This window comes from Capricornis sumatraensis, chromosome 2 (genome assembly GCF_032405125.1).
Source record: "Capricornis sumatraensis isolate serow.1 chromosome 2, serow.2, whole genome shotgun sequence".
Lineage (NCBI taxonomy): Eukaryota > Metazoa > Chordata > Mammalia > Artiodactyla > Bovidae > Capricornis > Capricornis sumatraensis.
Window position 1 is genome coordinate 121,813,182 of NC_091070.1, and position 20,878 is coordinate 121,834,059.

A 20,878-nucleotide genomic window follows, 5' to 3' on the forward strand; every position below is an offset into this window, starting at 1 on the left:
GAGAGATCCCTTGGACAGAGGAGCCTGGTGGGCTACAGTCCATGGGGTCGCAAAAGAGTTGGACATGGCTTAAATGACTAAAAGACAATGACAACCTGTATTTTAAACTATTGTACAAAATACAGTTGAAGTCTGCAACCAAAGATAATTCTTTTTTCTTTTTTTTGGCTTTAATTTAACCTAAAGAACAAGCTCTGTACCCTGTTATCAACTATCACAGTACTGTAGTAAACCACTCAATGAATAGCATTATAAGCCAACAGATTAGAAAAGCAAGATGAAACTGGCAGAAGTCTTCAGCATTTTGATATGATTTTAAAAATGAGCCTAATCTAACAGTCTGAGAGAACAGTTATGTGACTATAAAGAGCTTATCTAGAAAAAAATGATAGAAAATAGGCGAGATCCAGTTCCAGTTCCACTAACTGGAAAATATATCAGGTTTCTTTTACTTAATGACTAGTCAAACTTAGCTTTGTTGTAGGTCTTCTGCTGGTCAACACTGTTTCTGAAACATTAGTTAAATGATGGTTTAGAGAGACAGGATCATTTTTAATCTTAGTTGGTCAAAGTAAAATTGTCACCTCAATTTTTTGTGTCTCAAACAATTTTCTTACAATTCTAATGAGAAGCAAAAAAGCCTTTCTAAAATCAGAGAGTTCCAAGATCACGAGTGAATTCAAAAACATGTCCTGGATGCCATAAAAAAGAGAATGCACCATCAAATAATAATACTGAAAACAGTGATAGTTAACATTCATTGAATGTTGTAAGCACCAGGTGCCATATTAAGTGCTTTGTATGTACTAGCTCACTGGATCCTCACAAAAATCTTTGAGCTAAGTACCGATATTTCGCTCCATTTTACAGACAAAAAGTCTTAAGACTGGAGTGGCTAAGAATCATTTTCAAACCCAAGACATCAAAGATCCAAGCCCTTACAGTCACTATTCTATTCTATACTGCTTCAAACAGAACTCTTTACCTTCATTTCTCTGACAAATATTTATTGTCCTAAGTGTTATTAAAGGCATGATTTGAGATCTTTTACCCAAGGTCAAAGAAATAGAGGAAAACAACAGAATGGGAGACTAGAGATCTCTTCAAGAAAATTAGAGATACCAAGGGAACATTTCATGCAAAGATGGGCTCGATAGAGGACAGAAATGGTATGGACCTAACAGAAGCAGAAGATATTAAGAAGAGGTGGCAAGAATACACAGAAGAACTGTACAAAAAAGATCTTCATGACCCAGATAATCATGATGGTGTGATCACTCACCTAGAGCCAGATATCCAGGAATGTGAAGTCAAGGGGGCCTTAGGAAGCATCACTACAAACAAAGCTAGTGGAGGTGATGGAATTCCAGTTGAGCTATTTCAAATCCTGAAAGATGATGCTGTGAAAGTGCTGCACTCAATATGCCAGCACATTTGGAAAACTCAGCAGTGGCCACAGGACTGGAAAAGGTCAGTTTTCATTTCAATCCCAAAGAAAGGCAATGCCAAAGAATGCTCAAACTACCACACAATTGCACTCATCTCACACGCTAGCAAAGTAATGCTCAAAATTCTCTAAGCCAGGCTTCAGCAATATATGAACCACGAACTTCCAGATGTTCAAGCTGGTTTTAGAAAAGGCAGAGGAACCAGAGATCAAATTGCCAACATCCGCTGGATCATGGAAAAAGCAAGAGAGTTCCAGAAAAACATCTATTTCTGCTTTATTGACTATGCCAAAGCCTTTGACTGTGTAGACTATAATAAACTGTGGAAAATTCTGAAAGAGATGGGAATACCAGACCACCTGACCTGCCTCTTGAGAAATCTCTATGCAAGTCAGGAAGCAACAGTTAGAACTGGACATGGAACAACAGACTGGTTCCAAATAGGAAAAGGAGTCCGTCAAGGCTGTATATTGGCATCCTGCTTATTTAACTTCTATGCAGAGTACATCATGAGAAACGCTGGACTGGAAGACACATAAGCTGGAATCAAGATTGCCGGGAGAAATATCAATAACCTCAGATACACAGATGACACCACCATTATGGCAGAAAGTGAAGAGGAACTAAAAAGCCTCTTGATGAAAGTGAAAGAGGAGAGTGAAAAAGTTGGCTTAAAGCTCAACATTCAGAAAACGAAGATCATGGCATCTGGTCCCATCACTTCATGGCAAATAGTTGGGGAAATGGTATCAGACTTTGTTTTGGGGGGCTCCAAAATCACTGCAGATGGTGATTGCAGCCATGAAATTAAAAGATGCTTACTCCTTGGAAGGAAAGTTATGACCAACCTAGCCAGCATATTCAAAAGCAGAGACATTACTTTGCTAACAAAGGTCCGTCTAGTCAAGGCTATTGTTTTTCCAATGGTCACGGATGGATGTGAGAGTTGGACTGTGAAGAAGGCTAAGTGCCGAAGAATTGATGCTTTTGAACTGTGGTGTTGGAGAAGACTCTTGAGAGTCCCTTGGACTGCAAGGAGATCCAACCAGTCCATCCTAAAGGAGATCGGTCTTGGGTGTTCATTGGAAGGACTGATGCTGAAGCTGAAACTCCAATACTTTGACCACCTCACGCGAAGAGTTGACTCATTGGAAAAGACCCTGATGCTGGGAGGGACTGGGGGCAGGAGGAGAAAGGGACGACAGAGGATGAGATGGCTGGATGGTATCACCGACACAATGGACATGAGTTTGGGTGAACTCTGGGAGTTGGTGATGGACAGGGAGGCCTGGCGTGCTGCAATTCATGGGGTCGGGAAGAGTCGGACACGACTGAGGACTAAACTGAACTGAACTGAACCCAAGGTCAGGAAAGAAGACTATAAAATAGACTAGATTCTTCTTTCAAATGAAAAGTTGTGATATGACAACACAACCACACAGAGGGGGAAGGGGAACTGTTTATTTTCTGAAGATTTTTCCTTTATGGTATGAAAAAAAATCTTCCTTACTAATCAGTCTTTTCCAAGGCTATGCATATGTTTCAATGACAGTACACTGCAGTTTGGTTCTAGCGAAATTCTTCTGAATCAAACTGGATAACTGGTTAGAAGTGGCAGCAATTTTTAGGTTAATTTTTAGCAATATGTGAGCTTTTCTTTCCTCACCATGATACAGTCATTATTCAATAAAGCAAACCTCATCTCTACTCAAAAATCAATTCATTGCTTCATGACGTTATTATCATCTGAGGTCAAGCCAAGGAATGCTGTATCCCATCTAGGGGTCAAGCCCTTGGCATCTACTCATTATTAAACAAAAGTTCTCTTTATTAACTATTTACATCATGTTGCCAAAGAAATCCTTTATGGTGGTGGAGTCGAAATCAACTGCTCACTGTAAAACCCTAATACCATGGGCAAGAAAATCTTCAAAAGATAATTTTTAAAAATATAGGGATTTCTTGGCAGTCCAGTGGTTGAGATCCCGGGCTCTCAATGCAAAGGGCACGGGTTTGATCCCTGGTTGAGGAACCCTGTATGCTGAACTGGCAAAGTGGATCACAAATGGAATTCATATTTTAAAGTGTCTATTTTTCTTTTAAAATGAACAAAAAATAAGATTTCAGGCAAAGGAATTATAGTAGCCATTTCTAAATGCTTTCCATATGGTGAGATACAAATAAAGATACTAAAATTGGCCAGTGATTAAGTTTGGTTCTATTGTTTTAAAGGGAAAGCTAAAATGATAAAGAAACATAAGGAAATTTAAATTTAGTTACAGGACACAATTCTGTTTTTATTTCATAAGAGAACAAAATTCATTTTATTGAGAAAAATAAAAAGTTTTCCATAGGAATATTTCAATTAGGCCCACAGACCAACTCTAAATTGTTATTAGCAGTGTTGTTTCAAGAAAGTTGGTGAAGTGAAATAGATTATGAAGTATCTTTACAAAGGAATACTATTTAGTGATTTAATAGAATGAGTGTTTAGGTTCTAGTCTGGAACAGTCTCTGAGACATAAAAGTAAGTGAAAAAGCAAAATGCAGAACTATGTGTATGATATGGTATCATTTGAATTTTAAAAAAGAACGAGAAGGAAATATACACACTCAAATAGGCTTGCACATACACAGAATAACAGTAAGGATGCAAGTGAAACTACTAAATAGATTCAGTTTGTACTATTTATCTCTTTCATCGAATACTTATATTATCTATTTAAGAATTAAAACTTATGATAAACCATAATGGAAAAGACTATAAAAAAGTATATATATATAAAACCGAAATCACTTTCCTATACAGCAGAAATTAACACAACATTGTAAATCAACTATAGTTCAACAAATATTGATTAAAAACTAATCAGAATTTAACACAACTAAAAATAATAGTCACCCTAAAAGTTCCTTGTGAAGATTTAAGAATACAGAGATAAAATTAGAACTGCTGTCAGAAGTACTTTTCATAAATATAAAGCAAATAGCATCTTTATGATTTTAAAAATAATGTTTACCAAGAGGAAATCGTGATAAAGACTTTTAAAAAGTAAAAATCAGCAACTATAAATCACAGTAGACTTTGGTATATATAACTAAAGCAACCACAGGTGGGTGAATTTATTTCTTTCAATTGTATCATATCTTTAAAAAACTATGCTTAAGGACTTCCCTGGTGGTTCAATGGTTAAGAATCTGCCTGCTAATGCAGGGGATGGCAGCTGGATCCCTGGCTGGTGAACTAAGATCCCACACACTGTGGAGCAACTAAGCCCATGCGCCACAACTAGAGAGCCCCCACACCAAGGAAAGACCCCGAGTGCCACAACTGTGACCCAAGGCTGTGGCTGTGCTTAGTTGCTCAGTCGTGTCCGACTCTTTGTGACCCCATGGACTGCAGCCTGCCAGGCTCCTCTGTCCATGGAATTCTCCAGGCAAGAATACTGGAGTGGGTTGCCATGCCCACCTCCAGGGGATTTTCCCGACCAAGGGATCAAACTGAGGTCTCCCGCACTGCAGGTGTATTCTTTACCATCTGAGCTACCAGTGAAGCCCAAGGTAGCCAAAAACAAAACCAAACCAAAAATTATGCTAAGAGGAAAGCAACTAACCTTTACAAAGCACCTATCATATGGGAAGCATTTTACATCTTACTGAATTCTGATAACAACCTAAAAGTTTGAAATCATTATCAAACTTTACGATAGGCCTGAGCAAAATAAGGAATTTTCCCAAAGAAATGTTGATACATAGAGACAGGATATAAGCCAAGACAGTCTGGCTGCAAACCCCGTGTTGCTTCCATTATACCATGCTGGCTTTATTTTACAAAGAAGAATTGCAGGAGAGGAAGAGACCAGGATTTAGAATATAGGGTCTTATTAGTAAGGAAATGTGCTTCTTATAATAAATGGCTTACAAACAGCCATTTCCCAAAGGACTCTCATTCCCAAGTTACTTACTGTTGGTGATACCACATTTTGTCACGTCTCAGGAACTTTGGAATTATCTCTGATTTGTTCTCTCTTGTTTTTCTTATAGCCAATCTGTCTCTAAATTATTTTCTCCCTTTGATATTGTCTTTCATATTTATCCTTCTGTACATTTTTACTACTATGAAGAGTTTTTTTAGCCTCCCTGGTTTTAATTTTTTCACCTCCAAAGCAAACTTATTAAATTTCCTAAAATACTACTTTCATCATATCAACTTCTACATAAAACTCTATGCTGGATCTCTTTGCCTATCTCAGCAAATACAAATTCCTCTGACAAGCGTCTTCATAAACTAGCTCCTGTTTACCAATTCAATTTTATCTCCTATTTCTCTTCCACACCCACTCTCAACAGGTCATGCTGTTTATTATTTCTCTGCATACTTCTGCATCTTTGCTTTGCTGAAATACTCCTCCAGATTCTATTCATTATTTACAGTCCATCTAAATATCACCTTCTCTAAGAAACTGTTCCTAATAACCTCAAATCTTACTATGGTCAATAACACAACTCTGACTTAAATATTAACTTGAAATGCTGCCTAATTGTCTGATTATGTTACTTTTCTGCTAAAATCCTCTGATAGCTCCTATCATTTTAAGATTAAAGCCCAATCTCCTTTAAATGGCCATAACCAGGCCTCAATCTGTCCTTCTGGCTTATCTAAGACCATGCCTCATCTTGTACCCAGCACTAGCTACACTGAGTTAGTCTCTCTTCCCTTGGCTTTTTTTTTTCTTAACATCTCCATGTCTGCATTCTCTCTGCTGAGAATTTATTTTCTTGAAAAGTAATATCATCTTCTCTAAGAAGCTCTAAGAAGCCACATCCTTAAGGAAAATAGCCATCCTTCCTCTGTATTTCCAAATTCCTTTGTAATACCTCTAGTATAGCACTTTTTGCATATGTTATAACTCCTGGTTTAAATTTCTTCCTCCCTTACTAATATGTGAACTCTTTGAAGAAAAAGATGGTATTTTATTTATTTTTGTTCCTCTAGATACTCATTGTACTATGTACATGGAGTAAGAATTCACATGTTTGTGGAATAAAAAGCAGATGCTCAATATTATAAATTTCAGTTCAGTTGCTCAGTCGTGTCCAACTCTTTGTGACCCTATGGACTGCAGCACGCCAGGCTTCCTTGTCCATCACTAACTCCCAAAACTTGCTCAAACTCACGTCTATCGAGTCAGTGACGCCAGCATTTTAAAAGATATTGTATCTTTAAATCTTCCTAACAATCCTGTGAGATACATATTATTATACCTATTTGACAAATAAGGAAAATGGCTAAGAAATAAAGCCAACAGCTCCAGGTCCCAAAGTGGCAAATCAAACACTAAAATTTAGATCTTCTGATTTTAGTCTAGCGTTCTTTCTAGTTGACTGGGTTGCCCTCCTAAACACTCAGTTAATTGCCTGAACCCTTAGGGATTGCACGTTTTTTCCTCTCCTGTGCCTCTTATTATCTATCTGTCTTGTGTGTGCGTTAGTCACTCAGCCGTGTCCAACTCTTTGGAACCCCATGGACTGTAACCCACCAGATTCCTCTGTCCACAGATTTTCCAGGCAAGAATAGTGGAGTGGGTTGCCATTTCCTTCTCCAAGGGATATCTTCCCCACCCAGCGATAGAACCTGGGTCTCCTGGAGTGCAGGCAGACTCTTTACCATCTGAGCCACCAGAGAAGCCCGTCTATCTTGTGTTACTAATTTGTGTTCCTGTCTCAATTCCTTGTTAGACTGTAAATTCCATGTTGGTTAAGAAGGATTACTTGCCTTCGTATCGCCTGCTCTGCTTGCCACAGTGGCTTACTACAGTAGGTGCTCATCAAATTGGACTGAACAGATACCTGGAGAGCACTAGAATGGTCGTTTTGACAGGCCAGTTCTTGTTCAACCTCTGAAACCTCCAGCAGATTCCGCTCACTGACCAACCGAGACAGTTCTCCAACCACTGTCACATGCTTTGACACAGTCCCAGACATCTTCTTAAACTGTGGGTAATTCTCAACAAAGGCCTGCCATGAGGAAAACATCAATTGGGGGTTCTGTTATTTCTTGAGGACAGGCATGTATGAAGAAGAGAAAAAAAAGGAAGGGATTATTCTTCTGCCTAGACTAAGGCATCTAAAACTTGCAATCACACAGCATTTTGTTATGCTTAAGAAGAGAAGGACTGGTATATGTCAGGAGACTAAGTCATTAAATAGTTCAAATATGACTGAAGAATGGAAAGAAGTTCATGGCTTACTATGAAGTTTTCACTATATTGTTTCCTAAAGAGAAACAGAAAATAATCTTGAACCAAACAAAAGGAATCAAGGCAGAAATCAGACCCAGAATATTCCAGAAATGTTGCTTACATGAATAGTTCCAAAGTCTTGCATGTTAGTCATCCATGTACATGTTCAATTTACCTTCATGTCTGCTATGGATTCTAGTTTTTGCTGTTCTTTTGGTTTCCTCTTCTGAAAGTCTTCCATGAGATTCTTTATGTTGCTGCCGATCTCAGCAAAGTTCAGGTACATATTCTGTGAAAAAGGAAATTGCACACACAGTTCTAGCCACTAGGCTGACTTTCAGACAATTTAAAAGGAGTGAAAAAGAACAATGAATACAGTTAGAATTGAAGGGCAAGAAAATTTCACTGTAATTACCAAATCTGGATATTGGCCAGGACACTGGTGATGAATACCACTACTAATCTCACAAAGAGCTACGGACAGGAGGGCAGTAAATAAATTAGGTTCTAATTTTTAAAGGACAAAACTAAGTACATGATTACTAAGAAAAAAGTATTGTTAAAGGGTTAGAAAAAAAGTCTCTGTCCTCCCTTGAGATGCAGTTTATCTTCTGGATGCCTCTCGAATCCTCCCACAAGAAATCCCACACCTGCTCCCATTCTAACAAATCAGGATTAACCTCACATAGAAACAATTAAAAGGAACTTTAAACCACTTACGTTAGCATAGAACTCATCATTTTCAGCAGATAGCACCACCTCTCTCAAATCTTTACTGATTCCTGGCACTCTGGAAAGATCAATCCGATTGTTGTTTATACCCAGTAGTTCATGGACCATGGCCTGGTATGTCCACTAAATAAAGAATAATGACAAAAAAAAATTGGTAACTGACAAAATGTGGAAATATTAATTGGCAGGAAAACAAAACCTGATAATATTCTTAGTAAACTAGTTTTTTTTTACATGGAAGTTCTCTATTTAGCTCAAATTTTATTAATATTTTGTGCTATACTAAGCATTAAGATTCTCATTTTAATTGGTTAAACATCCAAAAGTCAAAATACTTTTAGATTTCACACTTTTGGAAGAAGGGCAGCCAGATTAATATTCCTGATAGAAAGAAAACAAATTAGATCTATCATTAGCTCCAATTTTTGCCTGTGAATTAAGAGTATATTTTTGGCTTCACAGATAGGGCTATATTGGTACTGCAGTTACAAGCTGTACCATTTCCTGTATGCTTCTGTGGTTTTTCTGCAGCATGAGAAGTGTGTTCTTGCAGATCTGAGTAGTGCTATATTTATCCTGGGAACACTAATATTATCAGAAAAAACCCTGTAAGTTGATCAAAACGTGCATATTCAGGAAGTTGCCTGTGAATCCATTTTATTTTATATTTTTACTTAATAGGCATTGTGAAGAAGGACTGGTTTCCAGTTTTACAAAATGTGAACTTATTTGGTAAAACTGAAAAGGAGAAACCCCAAAATTTGCCTTCTCACCTTTTATGGAGAATAGGTTACTTGTAGTCATAGGCCCATTAGCGAAAACTAAGTATTTTCCAGCAAATTACCCCCTAAACCTAGAGTCTAAAACTAAATATTTATATATGTGTAAGTGTATACATATGTAAATAATCTAGATTTGTTATAACTTAAGACTTATAAAAGAAGGCACTTTATTTCCTAAAATATTTGCCAAGTGAATCCTTGAAAAAACAAGTTTCATTATAGCATTTAAAATAAGTACAACAAAATGTTTTATGCTTCCATACACAGCATCCTGTGCATGCTTTTGCCATTAGCACATACTTCATAATTAAAACGATCTGTTTACTTTCTCTTCATTGGATCATGAACTCTTTGAGAACAGAGACTGTATCTTTTAACCTTTTATCTCCTGTACTTAATACAGTACCTGGTACCTAACAGGTCCTCAGTGAAATTTGTTGAGTGAATGATTGCTTTTCTTTGGGTAAACAGAATTAAAGGCAACTATTTTTCTTTCTACTTTTTTACACTGTCAATTTTTTTTAATTATTACTAAGAGTATATAAAATATGTAAAGTTATATTACTTTGAATTTTAAGAATATAAGGCTGTCTTATCATAGAGGAGTTGTACTCCACAGCCACAGATTTCCCCTAGCATTAACATTAGTATAAGCTGAGATGGAACTGAAATATAGACTGTGCCTTTTCCTACAAATTTAAAGTCACTATTAATAAAGCATCTACAAACTGTTAAGGCATTGTGCTTGAATTCACAGAACAACCATTAGTAAGACATAGTCTGCCTTGAAGGGATGTATAACCTAGGAGAATGTGAAAACAAAGGTACAACATAGAAAGTGCAGTATGAGATGTGAGAGAAAAAGTTCTACAGTAATTCGAAGGAAAAAAAAAATCATGTCTGACAAGAGTAAAAGCTTCAAGGAGATGTTTCAAGTGGTTTTAAAAAATAAGAATTTTAAGAGGTGAAGATGGGAAGAGAATGTATTCCAAACATTCCAGAGTTCAGATCGAGGTCACAACATGAATAAAATGATGGCAGAGAATAATGAGGCATATGGTGGCTCAGACGGTAAAGCATCTGTCTACAATGCGGGAGACCTGGGTTCGATCCTTGGGTCAGGAAGATTCCCTGGAGAAGGCAATGGCAACCCACTCCAGTACTCTTGCCTGGAAAATCCCATGAACGGAGGAGCTTGGTGCAGGCTACTGTCCATGGGGGTCACAAAGAGTCAGGCATGACTGAGCGACTTCACATCTACACAGTAGTGAGCTTCAGGTTTTCTATAAGGTTGAGCCCACATTATGAAGGATCATGGTGGTCAAGTTCAGGAGTCTGTATTTAATCCAGCAGGCATATGGGAAACAGGTAAAATTTTTAAGTCAGGAGTAATAGGTTAAGAGTTGTCAGCTTTAGTAAAAGTAATTTAATAACAAGGTATCTGTGAGATACATTATAGTGGAAAGCAATTAAAAGTGGGAAATCAAGTAGATGACTATTTCAGAATTCCTATAACACAGGGGTCTCCAACCCCTGGGCTGCAGACTGGTAGTGGTCCTTGGCCTGTTAGGAACCAGACTGCACAGCGGGAGGTGAGCCTTGGGTGAGCGAGCGTAGCCAAGCTTCATCTGCTACTCCCCACAGATCGCATTACCTGAACACCACCATACAAGGCCAGAACACCACCCCTCTGGCTGCCCTCCCCGAGCCCCGTCAGTGGAGAAACTGTCTTCCATGAAACCTGTCCCTGGTGGCAAAAAGGCTGGGGACTACTGCTGTAAGAGGTTAGTTACACCAAGGTAATGGCAACATCAATGGGAAAGAACAGATAGACACTGGAAAAGTAGATTCTACGGAAGCTAGCGTGTATGTGTGGTCACTTGCTTCAGTCGTGTATGACTCTTTGTGACCCTGGCTCCTTTGTCCATGGGAGTCTCCAGGCAAGAATACTGGAGTGGGTTGCCATACCCTCCTCTAGGGATCTTTCCAACCCAGGGATTGAACCCATGTCTCCTGTGTCTCCTGCACTGCAGGCAGATTTTTCGCTGCTAAGCCACCATGGAAACCCCAGAGAACCTAGAAGTTGCCTTAATTAGGAATGGTGGCAGAAAGAGACAGGAAGGATGAGGCAGAAGCAAGAGTTGAAGATGACTGTGGCTAGAACGCTGATACCAGAATACTAGGAAATACAAGGCAAAAACAAGAATAGCTGAAAATAAGGAGGCAAATAAATGGACCATGTTCATTGCCACATCTGCATTTTGATGAATACCACTTGAAATCATCCTTCCATTGTGCTAACAAAGGGCTGTGCACCTGGTTTAGCAATGGGGTGATGGCATCATCACAGCGATCTAAAATAAGTAGCAGTGGAGGGACCTCAGTCCGCCGGAATTCAAACAGTTCATATTCTTTAGTTATCACTTGCTGTGGGTAAGAGAGAAAGACGTTTGGTCAACCAATTGGTAGCAGATAGAGATGACATAAATAGAAAATTAATACATAAAAACCACATTTACAATAGTTTTTTTGCACTTTCACAGGCCTTCCATAAAAGGATTCAAAAGCTTGACAAAATTTTAGTAGCATTCTGTTTAAGGAGTTAGGATTTGAAACTCTTATTTTACAAGTGGTTTAACCGGATCAAAAGAAGTTAACTAGCTTGCAAATGTTTCCTGAGTTAAACCTAAGAATCTTAGCTCTAATTTGTTGCCTTAGGTCTTAAAATATAATTCCTACCTCTTTGCCAATAAACCTAACGTATCATCTCCTTGGTTTCAGATAAAATATTCCTCTAGTTTTGGAAATATGATAAGGACATGAATGGTCTTGATGTTTTGGAACTGGGGATACAGAATGCCATACCTTAACACATTCTGCAAGTCTCTTTGCTGCTTCTGATGAAAGCTGATAACGAATCATTGGACATTTCTTCAGAGATAAAAGGAGAGCTGTCAGTCCTTGAGTTGTTCTGGATAGTTGGACTGGATCCCAATTTCGACCCTTTTTGTTAAAAACATACATTCATAGAACATATTTGAATTTTTTCTTACAAGTCCAATTACTTACTGAATTAACTTCCATCTGATAAATAAACAAACAAAAACCTTCCTTCTTTCCATACCTGGCAGCAACCCAAAATATTGAGGGAAAACAAATGTGGATTCACAGCAATGTAATCACCATAAAATTCCTACAAACAAAGCACCAAGATCAGTCAGTTATTCCACAAACTCCTAACTGTATCATGCAATAATATTCATATGTGATATAATACTATGTGATACAATCAAATTGGAGGAAATACAGGTAATAAAAAAATTGATCAATTAACAATTAAGTAACAATAGTCAATGTGAGGGAATTAATAAGACAATTATAGAATATAAGCAAAAATAAATCTTAAAAAAAACCCAATCAAAAAACAAAAGTTGTGTAAGTATACATATCATATTTAAGGAGACTTTTCAATTAGTAAAAATAAAACACTGCTAAAGATACACAGTGTTACACTCAGCTGAGTAAGAACATTGCTGTCCAGTGTATTCTCATGAGGGAGAATGTGATTTAACATAGGTCTTCTTTTTCATTCATTTATCACCTAGCACATCTTTCTAAAAATCCAAACTTGCTTATCTGTTCCCCTGAGGATGATATTCTTCACTGAGGTGATAAATGTGTTTAAAACATTTGTGATAAATGTGTTCAAGAACACTAAAGGGTTTAAGAAGGAAAAGGTAACATGAAATGTTCTAATTCGAAGTATTTCATAGCATGGAGAATATTGAAGAGTTTCCAAGTTTTAACCTAATGACCAATCTGCTTATTCCCAAAGCAAGATAATCACCAACAGAACTTAAACAAACCTCATTCATCCTTTACCTCCTACTCTCTTCCAATCAAACATAAACTATAACTGTGCAGATGAACATTCTTATAGCATAGCTCGTAAGACTACCTTTATAAAACATAACTGCCTCTGACTTCAACACTGTGAAACCCTCCCTACCAATCCAGTACCATTCCAATCTCCTTATTCCCACTGACTTCTTTAATTCTATTCCCATTCAATTTGATACCTCTTCCAAACTTCCTATATATATATGAGTAGAGTGTGATGCAATGCACATTTATTGTGTCCAATCAACAGCCTCCTTTCTTAAGAGATAGCACTTTCCTTATTTATAGACTCAAATCTTTAGAAAGGGCCAATAAAAGAGATGTGTTAGAGGAACAATATATTTACCTGAACCTCAGCCACAACTTCCTGTTCATCAGCTTCAGCTAATGACTTCACATCACTCTTGCTTATCACATTACTGAAATCTGAAACAGACATGTAAGTTGTGGTTTACTCAGAGGAGATAATTTTTGTTACAATTAGACATAAAGGGGCTTGACAGTTAAAGTCTAACCGACTAAGTGAAGTTTAGTATATGTGGTACTATACTTTACATTGTGGTATAAGTCAAACACCTTCACATTGGAATGAATAACACAAATATGTTTAAATCTGTAAATTCATAATACTAAAAAAAAAGGAACTATCATTATAGGCATTGGAAGATGCCAGGGAACCAAATCATTATATTCAAAAGATTGAATACTTAGAAAAAAATAAGTATTTGTCCTTTTATATCCTAACTGTACCGTCAGATAACCAAATAGTATTAATAGATGAGGGGAAACTCTTTATAGCAATTTTCCAGCTAAAAGGCAAAGCAGGAATGATAACGATTAAATTAAAATACCATTTTTTTCCCAACTCCTAATGAGTCAATGGATGGAACTAAATATTGAGCATTAACCTTTGCTAGTGTCACAGTAAGACAGTCAACGGAAGCACACAACACTGCTGATGAAACATTCTTGTCAAAAAGAAATCAAATCTGAATTTAATTAAACCTGTGTATCCAAGTACCAGTTTATAGGAACTGAAGGATAGTTCTTTAAATTGCAAAGAACATGTTAAACTATTCCATGTGGATGTAATCAGCAAGATCCAGGCTATAACAGAAGGAGGTAGTTTTGTGGTTTCTTCAATAAATAGACTGTGTGGGGGTGAATTGAGAGAGAGGAACTATAGAAGATTAAAGACATTTCAACAGTGTATCTTCCAATAGCAATGTGTGGACCTAACTATGATCCTAATTCAAACAAACTGAGCAGGAAAAAAAAGGCATGAAAGAATTTGAAATTTGAGCGCTGAATGAATACTTGCATAAACAGGAATTACTTTTCATTGTCTGGATGTACTAATGGTATTTTTAAAAAATGAGTCCTTATCATTTAAAGTTGCACATGGAGATATTTATGGATGAAATCATACAATCTGTTAGATTTTCTTCAATATAATGTTGACAAGGGAGTAGATAGCAGTACAGCTAAAACAAGATTGGTCATGGTACAGTAACTGTAGAAACTGGGTGATGGGTACATTGGGATTTATTAGGCTATTTTGTTTACTTTTGTATATATTTGAAAACTTCCACAATAAAGTTTTTTTAAAAATAAAGGATGGGATACTAATACAAGATATTTACTATACATAAGAATATACAAAAATAAAATTATTAAAAAATGACATAAGCAGAAGGCCAGTTTAGTGCTGATATAAATTGTGCTGAAAGTCTATAAAGAATAAAATCACTATATATAAACTCATTTTAGTTTATTTCAACTAAATAAAACTGTGAAATTGCTCCACCCAAGACCTTTCAACAGTCTATTTTTCCTAGGCTTAGTGCTAACTACTTTAACATATATAATTTTTTTCTTTGACTTCATAGATTCATAGCCTAAATCAATCTCGAGAACCAGAAGACTAAATACTAGATTTATTACTCATTATTAATCTTGGCCAATGTATCAGATAACTCTTCAGAAGAAAAAAGGGTCTTTTATCTCATGATCTATTCACTTTTTAGCTAAGAGACTCAGCAAAACAGTGATTCTATTAAATGTGCACATAGATTTGGCAGCATGGAGAATCAATCTCTTTCTATAAATGTATGTGTGTGTGAGTGGGTGAATACAAAAGTTTCTATATTTTCCTATCCTAAGTACCTAGCTTGTAATCAGACTAAAAAATTACTGAATGACTAAATATGTATCAGAATGGCTAAAATGAAAACCAGGGACAACACTAAATGCTTGTTAGGATACAAAGAAATTAGATTGCCTGGATATTGCTATTGGAAATGTAAAATGGCATAGTCATTCCAGAAAACATTTAGTAGTTTTTTAAAACATTAAACATGCAGCTACCATATGACCCAGCAATTGATCCCTGGGAATTATGTATTACAGAGAAATAAAGACTTATGTTCACACAAAAACCTGTACATAAATATTTATAACAACTTTATTTGTATTAGCCCAAACTAGAAACAACTCAGATGTCCTTTATTATGTGAACAGTTAAACAAATTATGGTATAGTCATACCATGGAATAAATTGAAAAAAAATTTTTTTTTAAATCAAGTATTGATACACAACAACCTGGATGAATTGTTAAAGAATTATGCTGAATGAAAAAAAGCCAATTTCAGAGGGTTATATACTGCACGATTCCATTTATACAACATTATTGAAATGACAAAATTATACAAATGGAAAACAGGTTGGTGGCTGCCAGAGGTTACTGAGAAGGCTGGGATGGGAGGAAAGTAGACAAAATGCAACATGAGGGATCCTAGCAACATGGAAATGCTTTGCATCCTTACTGTATCAATGTCAATATGGTATGATGTGATACCGGACTACAGTTATATAAGATGCTTCATTAGGGGACACTGGGTAAACAGTATATGGGATCTACGTATTATTTCTTACAACTGTATGTGAATCTACAATTATCTCAAAAGAAAAAGTTTAATTGAAAATGAAAACCTGTGATTATTAACCGAAAAGAAAACAATGACAAAAACAAACACAGGATAATAGAAATGAATAAAATTGCCTCTTTCTACCTCCTGAGGTTGTTTTAAAGGCTGAATAAAATAATATATGAGACAGTTTTTATAAAATACAGTGTCTTATCACAAATGTTAATTTTTGGTACCATTATTAAATTATAATATATCCTGAAGAAAGTACGTATGTCTTAGGCTATAGTCTAAACCCAAAAACTCCAAAGCTTTTAAGTAACCTACATTAATGTTATAAAGATCAATAATGACATCTAGAGGAGGAAAGATGTAACTTCCAAAGCAAAATGTATTAGATTAAAAAAAAAATCCATATAAATTGTATGATAACCACAAACCAAGTTTATTTCCAGGCCTTCACCTCTCTTCCCCTCCCCAAAAGTTGTGCAAATAGGACATATATATCTGATGACTTTTATTTTCAAGTATTACATAAAGTTGCAAAGAGAAGAATGGTATGTAAACTAAATCTCTGCTTTTCCAACAAACTCAACTATATCCTCCCTCCAAATAAATAAATCGGCTTCTATGCCTCAGTTCATAACAGTGTAAAATAGGAATAAGTATATATACATTTTTTGGCGAAGGGGAATGTCAAAGTTAACTACTTATAACTTTTGACTTATAAAGAAATTTGAAAGGCAAGGTAAAACTTAAATTTTTTTTTTAACCTAAGCAGTCAATGATGAGTGGAAACCACATTTAGCTCTCAGAAACAGAATGCTGGTCCAATACTGGTAATACTTTGAAGGACAAAACACCCACTAGACTCTTAAGAGTGATGGATTCAATTAATTTACTGATGATATGCAGTAGCTAGTAGAACATGTTAGCTAGGATTTAGTTACATGATTGAACAGGTGAAAAAATACTTACAAATAAAATATATACTGTATTTAGGTCTTCGGAGCTCCTGAATCAGATAATCCACATTCTCCTAGAAAAGAAAAGAACAAGCAAACAAAATGAGAAAAAACGCTTAAGTGATGAAGTAGTAAATATGTATCATCCATTGATTTATTTAAGTATTTACTAAGAGTCTACTGAGCTGAGGTCTAGATTAAGTGTGCCTACATCGGGAGGGGTGAGGACTGGGGATAAAAGAGATACATTAAATATAATGATCAAATCATATGTGATATAGCTGCACTGCTCTGGCCAAATTAGTTATTAAAAAACATAAAGTACATAGATGTTGAAATACAACATAAAATAGATAATAATTATGCAAATTTGCCTCAAGCTGTTTGTCTGTAAATTTGTATTCATCTGATCAAAATTCTTATTTTTTTGTAGAACATCAAAATTTGTCTAAAATTTTTTAGACACATTTAAAAACCAACATTCAAGAGAAAATACAGTTAATTAAATTCACTTGGGCTTTTAACTTATTGGGACCAAAGGTGGCAAAACTGCAGTATTTTTGAAGTATTTATAAACAGTAGGCTAAGGCCTTTTGTATAACTGCATTATGTAAAAATAAAACATGAAATTTAGAAATAAAAACAACTGATTTTCAAATGGTCAAAACATAATTCCAATTATGTAAGATCATAATGCAGGTTTTATCTACTTTTGAAACTATAACATATGGCTAAATTTCAGTATAAAGTTGATCTCTGAACTATACATGATATAAAATATCATTTTTGAATGTTAAAAAACCATACATTTTCTTACAGAATGAAAAGTAATGTAAGCAATACATATTCCTTGTTAAATGGAAAAAAGACCTTAAAAATTGTCATTTAAATTTTAAACTATATTAACAATTAACTTTAAATGTAATCTTAAGGAAAAATTGTTTCTAAGAACACATTTTCAACTTGAGAGAACATATACATAAGGCTATGAAAGAGCTTCTCTAATAAAAAAAAGTTAGGCAATGATGGACTAAATTATCTTTAAGACCCCTCTCAGAACCAAAATTTCATGACTAATAAGAAACAATCGGAAACTACTGTAACAAAACAATTACTTGATATATTAATTAATTCAGAACTACTTATTAAGTATCTGCTATGTGGTAGACATTGGGGACATAGTAGTGTGAAAATATGGATATCATCTCTGCTCTCCTGGAACTTACTGCTGGTACATGAAAATATTAATTAATCATACAAACCATATGAGACTTCAACCATGACAAGTGGTAGGCTGAAGAAGATGGTGCTATAAGTATTTATAAGAGGGGGGTTTGACTTGGTCAGCAAGGCCAGGAAAGATTTGCTTGAGGGAGTGAAGATGGTCCAGGAAAGCAGAAAAACCTGTGCAAAGGTCTGCGGCGTGACGGAATATAGTGGACTGAAAGAATAGTGTGGCTAAGACCAAACGGGGAATGGTCTGAAATGAGGCTATAGAAATAGTAGGAACTAGACCATACAGGACCCACTCCAGTGTTCTTGCCTGGAGAATCCCAGGGATGGGGAAGCCTGGTGGCCTGTCGTCTATGGGGTCGCACAGAGTCGGACACGACTGAAGTGACTTAGCAGCGGCAGACCATATAGGGCCTTGCAGGCCACACTTCAGGAGTTGTGTCTTTATCATAAAAGCAATGAGAAATCATTCAAGGATTTCAAGCGTGGTGACATAGTCAGATTTGCATCTTGGAAAGTACATAATATACAAGCACTGGAGTTAAGAACATAAATATAAAACAAGAGAATATACAAAATAAGACAGAAGTAGTAAAGGATTTTTAAAGGAGGATTCAAGTTAGATTTAGAAGATAATGGACAAAAACTGACAGAAGGCTGCTTGCTGCTGCTGCTGCTAAGTGGCTTCAGTCGTGTCTGACTCTGTGCAACCCCATAGACGGCAGCCCACCAGGCTCCGCCGTCCCTGGGATTCTCCAGGCAAGAACACTGGAGTGGGTTGCCATTTCCTTTCCCAATGCATGAAAGTGAAAAGTGAAAGTGAAGTCGCTCAGTCGTTTCTGACTCTTAGCGACCCCATGGTCTGCAAGCCTACCAGGCTTCTCCGTCCATGGGATTTTTCAGGCAAGAGTACTGGAGTGGGGTGCCATTGCCTTCTCCGACAGAAGGCTTAAGAACCTTTAATTAGGAGAAAAGAACAAACAGAGGGCAGGAGTGAGCATGTAGAAGGATCATACAAAGGCCTATTTGGCTGCAGTGGAGGAGCAGAGACAGGACATCGAGAATGAATACCTAAGGGCAGACCAGGCCAGCTAGAGGGCTCTGAGGGCTACTAAATATGTCAGGGAAGTAAAATTAAGCCATTAAAGATTCCTGAACATAGACATGAATAAAATGATAAAGACTCAAAACACTGACATAAGTATGTAAGATTAAATGGTAATGGTGTTCAGTGTGATAGGTGTGGAGTTTCATTCAGTTAAGGAGATGTGGGTCTCAGGGCAGTTAGCAGCATTGCAAGTAGCTGAGAACCTACAAAACATCTTGGAAATCTAGCTGTGAGAAGTGACTGAGATATGGAAAGGAGGAAAGTCATGGTTATAACAGAAGCCAGTATAATTATGATGCCACAAACAATGATAACAAATTTATTTTGTCTTCATAACACTTCCGGATCATAGTGTGCTGCATTTGCCTAAGCAGATGGCAGCTGTTTATGTAGTACCTTGGTAGGGCGAAGAAAACAAATCGCTTTCAGGTGTTTCATGATCTCTCGATTTTGAGAATCAATGCGTTCAAAAAGGTACACTTCCTTCTGGAGAATTTCCGATTGTGTGTATACCATACTCACTATGCCAGTCTGTAAAGAAAAAAATTAACTAATTTTATGCGAGTCCAGAATAATAAAAACAAGCAGCAATACCTAAGACTTAAAAAAAATTTTTTTCATTAATACTACTTACTGGGATAACTTAAATACTAGCATATGTAATAACATTTACTGAGCATCTAAAATAGTAAGTAATGTACCAAAATGAAATGCTCTCTCTGAACATGGACAAACCATAAATTGACAAATAAAAATTTTCACACCACCAAAGAGTTTTTTTTTTTATTTTGTGACCGATAAATAATAACCTGTCATCTCAGTGTGAGCTTTAATAGCTTTACTTTAAAAACACAACGCTGAGTGGAAACAACAGGGCAATCCCAAAGTTTTCCCAGTGGTCTGTCTTATATATCATTTCTTGGCACAGGCATTTAGAAAAAGATTTCTGATTTCAATCGTTTTGGGTACAAGAAGACTCTCTGGCAGTGGTTAGAATCATTCAGAGTGAAAACCATCTAGGCAAGCTTTATAAAGCCTTTCAGTTCCATGCTAAACTTACAAATCTTTAATTAAATGCTAAACCCTACACTGGAATGGGACCAGCTATTGCAAGGGAGGAGGGTTCCCCCCCCAAACACTGAGCAAAAGCAAACTCACCGTCTCTTTATCCATGAGAAGTACTTTCATGCCAGGTCCGCTGTCCTCTATCATTTTGGAAATGTATTGCTTTACAGCAAAAACCACGTTCATGGTGGCGAACTGACAGGTTAGCCCTATAGCTCTTCCCACCCTCTGTTTTTCTTTCTAAATCAACCCCCGTTCTTTTGGCCGGGTCTCAGCAACTTCCTCCCCGGCCAGCTCTGGCTTCCGGAAGTCCGGGCAGCAGTGGTCTCGGGAGTTGTAGTTCCGCTACGCGGTCTGGGGAACCCAGCCTCCCGACTGGATGGACGAATTCAGCAGAGACACCCCGCCAATCCCGGACGTGATTCTGATCCACCTCCAGCCTCGATGCTCAGACCCCTCCCCGCCCTTAGCCTCG

The 20,878-nt window shown here is 36.7% G+C and overlaps 1 protein-coding gene across 2 annotated transcripts in view; it reads right to left on the minus strand.

The window, feature by feature from the left end:
- Positions 1 to 20,653, minus strand: part of VPS45 (vacuolar protein sorting 45 homolog) — a 69,810-nt gene extending 49,157 nt beyond the window's left edge. For both annotated transcript variants that reach the window (XR_011144418.1, XM_068964334.1), the window contains exons 1-10: positions 20,497 to 20,653; positions 19,735 to 19,869; positions 17,011 to 17,071; positions 13,451 to 13,530; positions 12,329 to 12,397; positions 12,070 to 12,207; positions 11,521 to 11,631; positions 8,411 to 8,545; positions 7,866 to 7,979; positions 7,299 to 7,466 (exon numbers count right to left, since the gene is read on the minus strand). Coding sequence is in view for 1 of the 2 variants with exons in the window: in XM_068964334.1 (XP_068820435.1) it covers positions 7,299 to 7,466; positions 7,866 to 7,979; positions 8,411 to 8,545; positions 11,521 to 11,631; positions 12,070 to 12,207; positions 12,329 to 12,397; positions 13,451 to 13,530; positions 17,011 to 17,071; positions 19,735 to 19,869; positions 20,497 to 20,589 (1,104 nt within the window). In the remaining variant the exon portion in view is untranslated. The remainder of the gene's footprint in view (positions 1 to 7,298; positions 7,467 to 7,865; positions 7,980 to 8,410; positions 8,546 to 11,520; positions 11,632 to 12,069; positions 12,208 to 12,328; positions 12,398 to 13,450; positions 13,531 to 17,010; positions 17,072 to 19,734; positions 19,870 to 20,496) is intronic.
- Between the last annotated feature and the right edge of the window lie 225 nt (positions 20,654 to 20,878).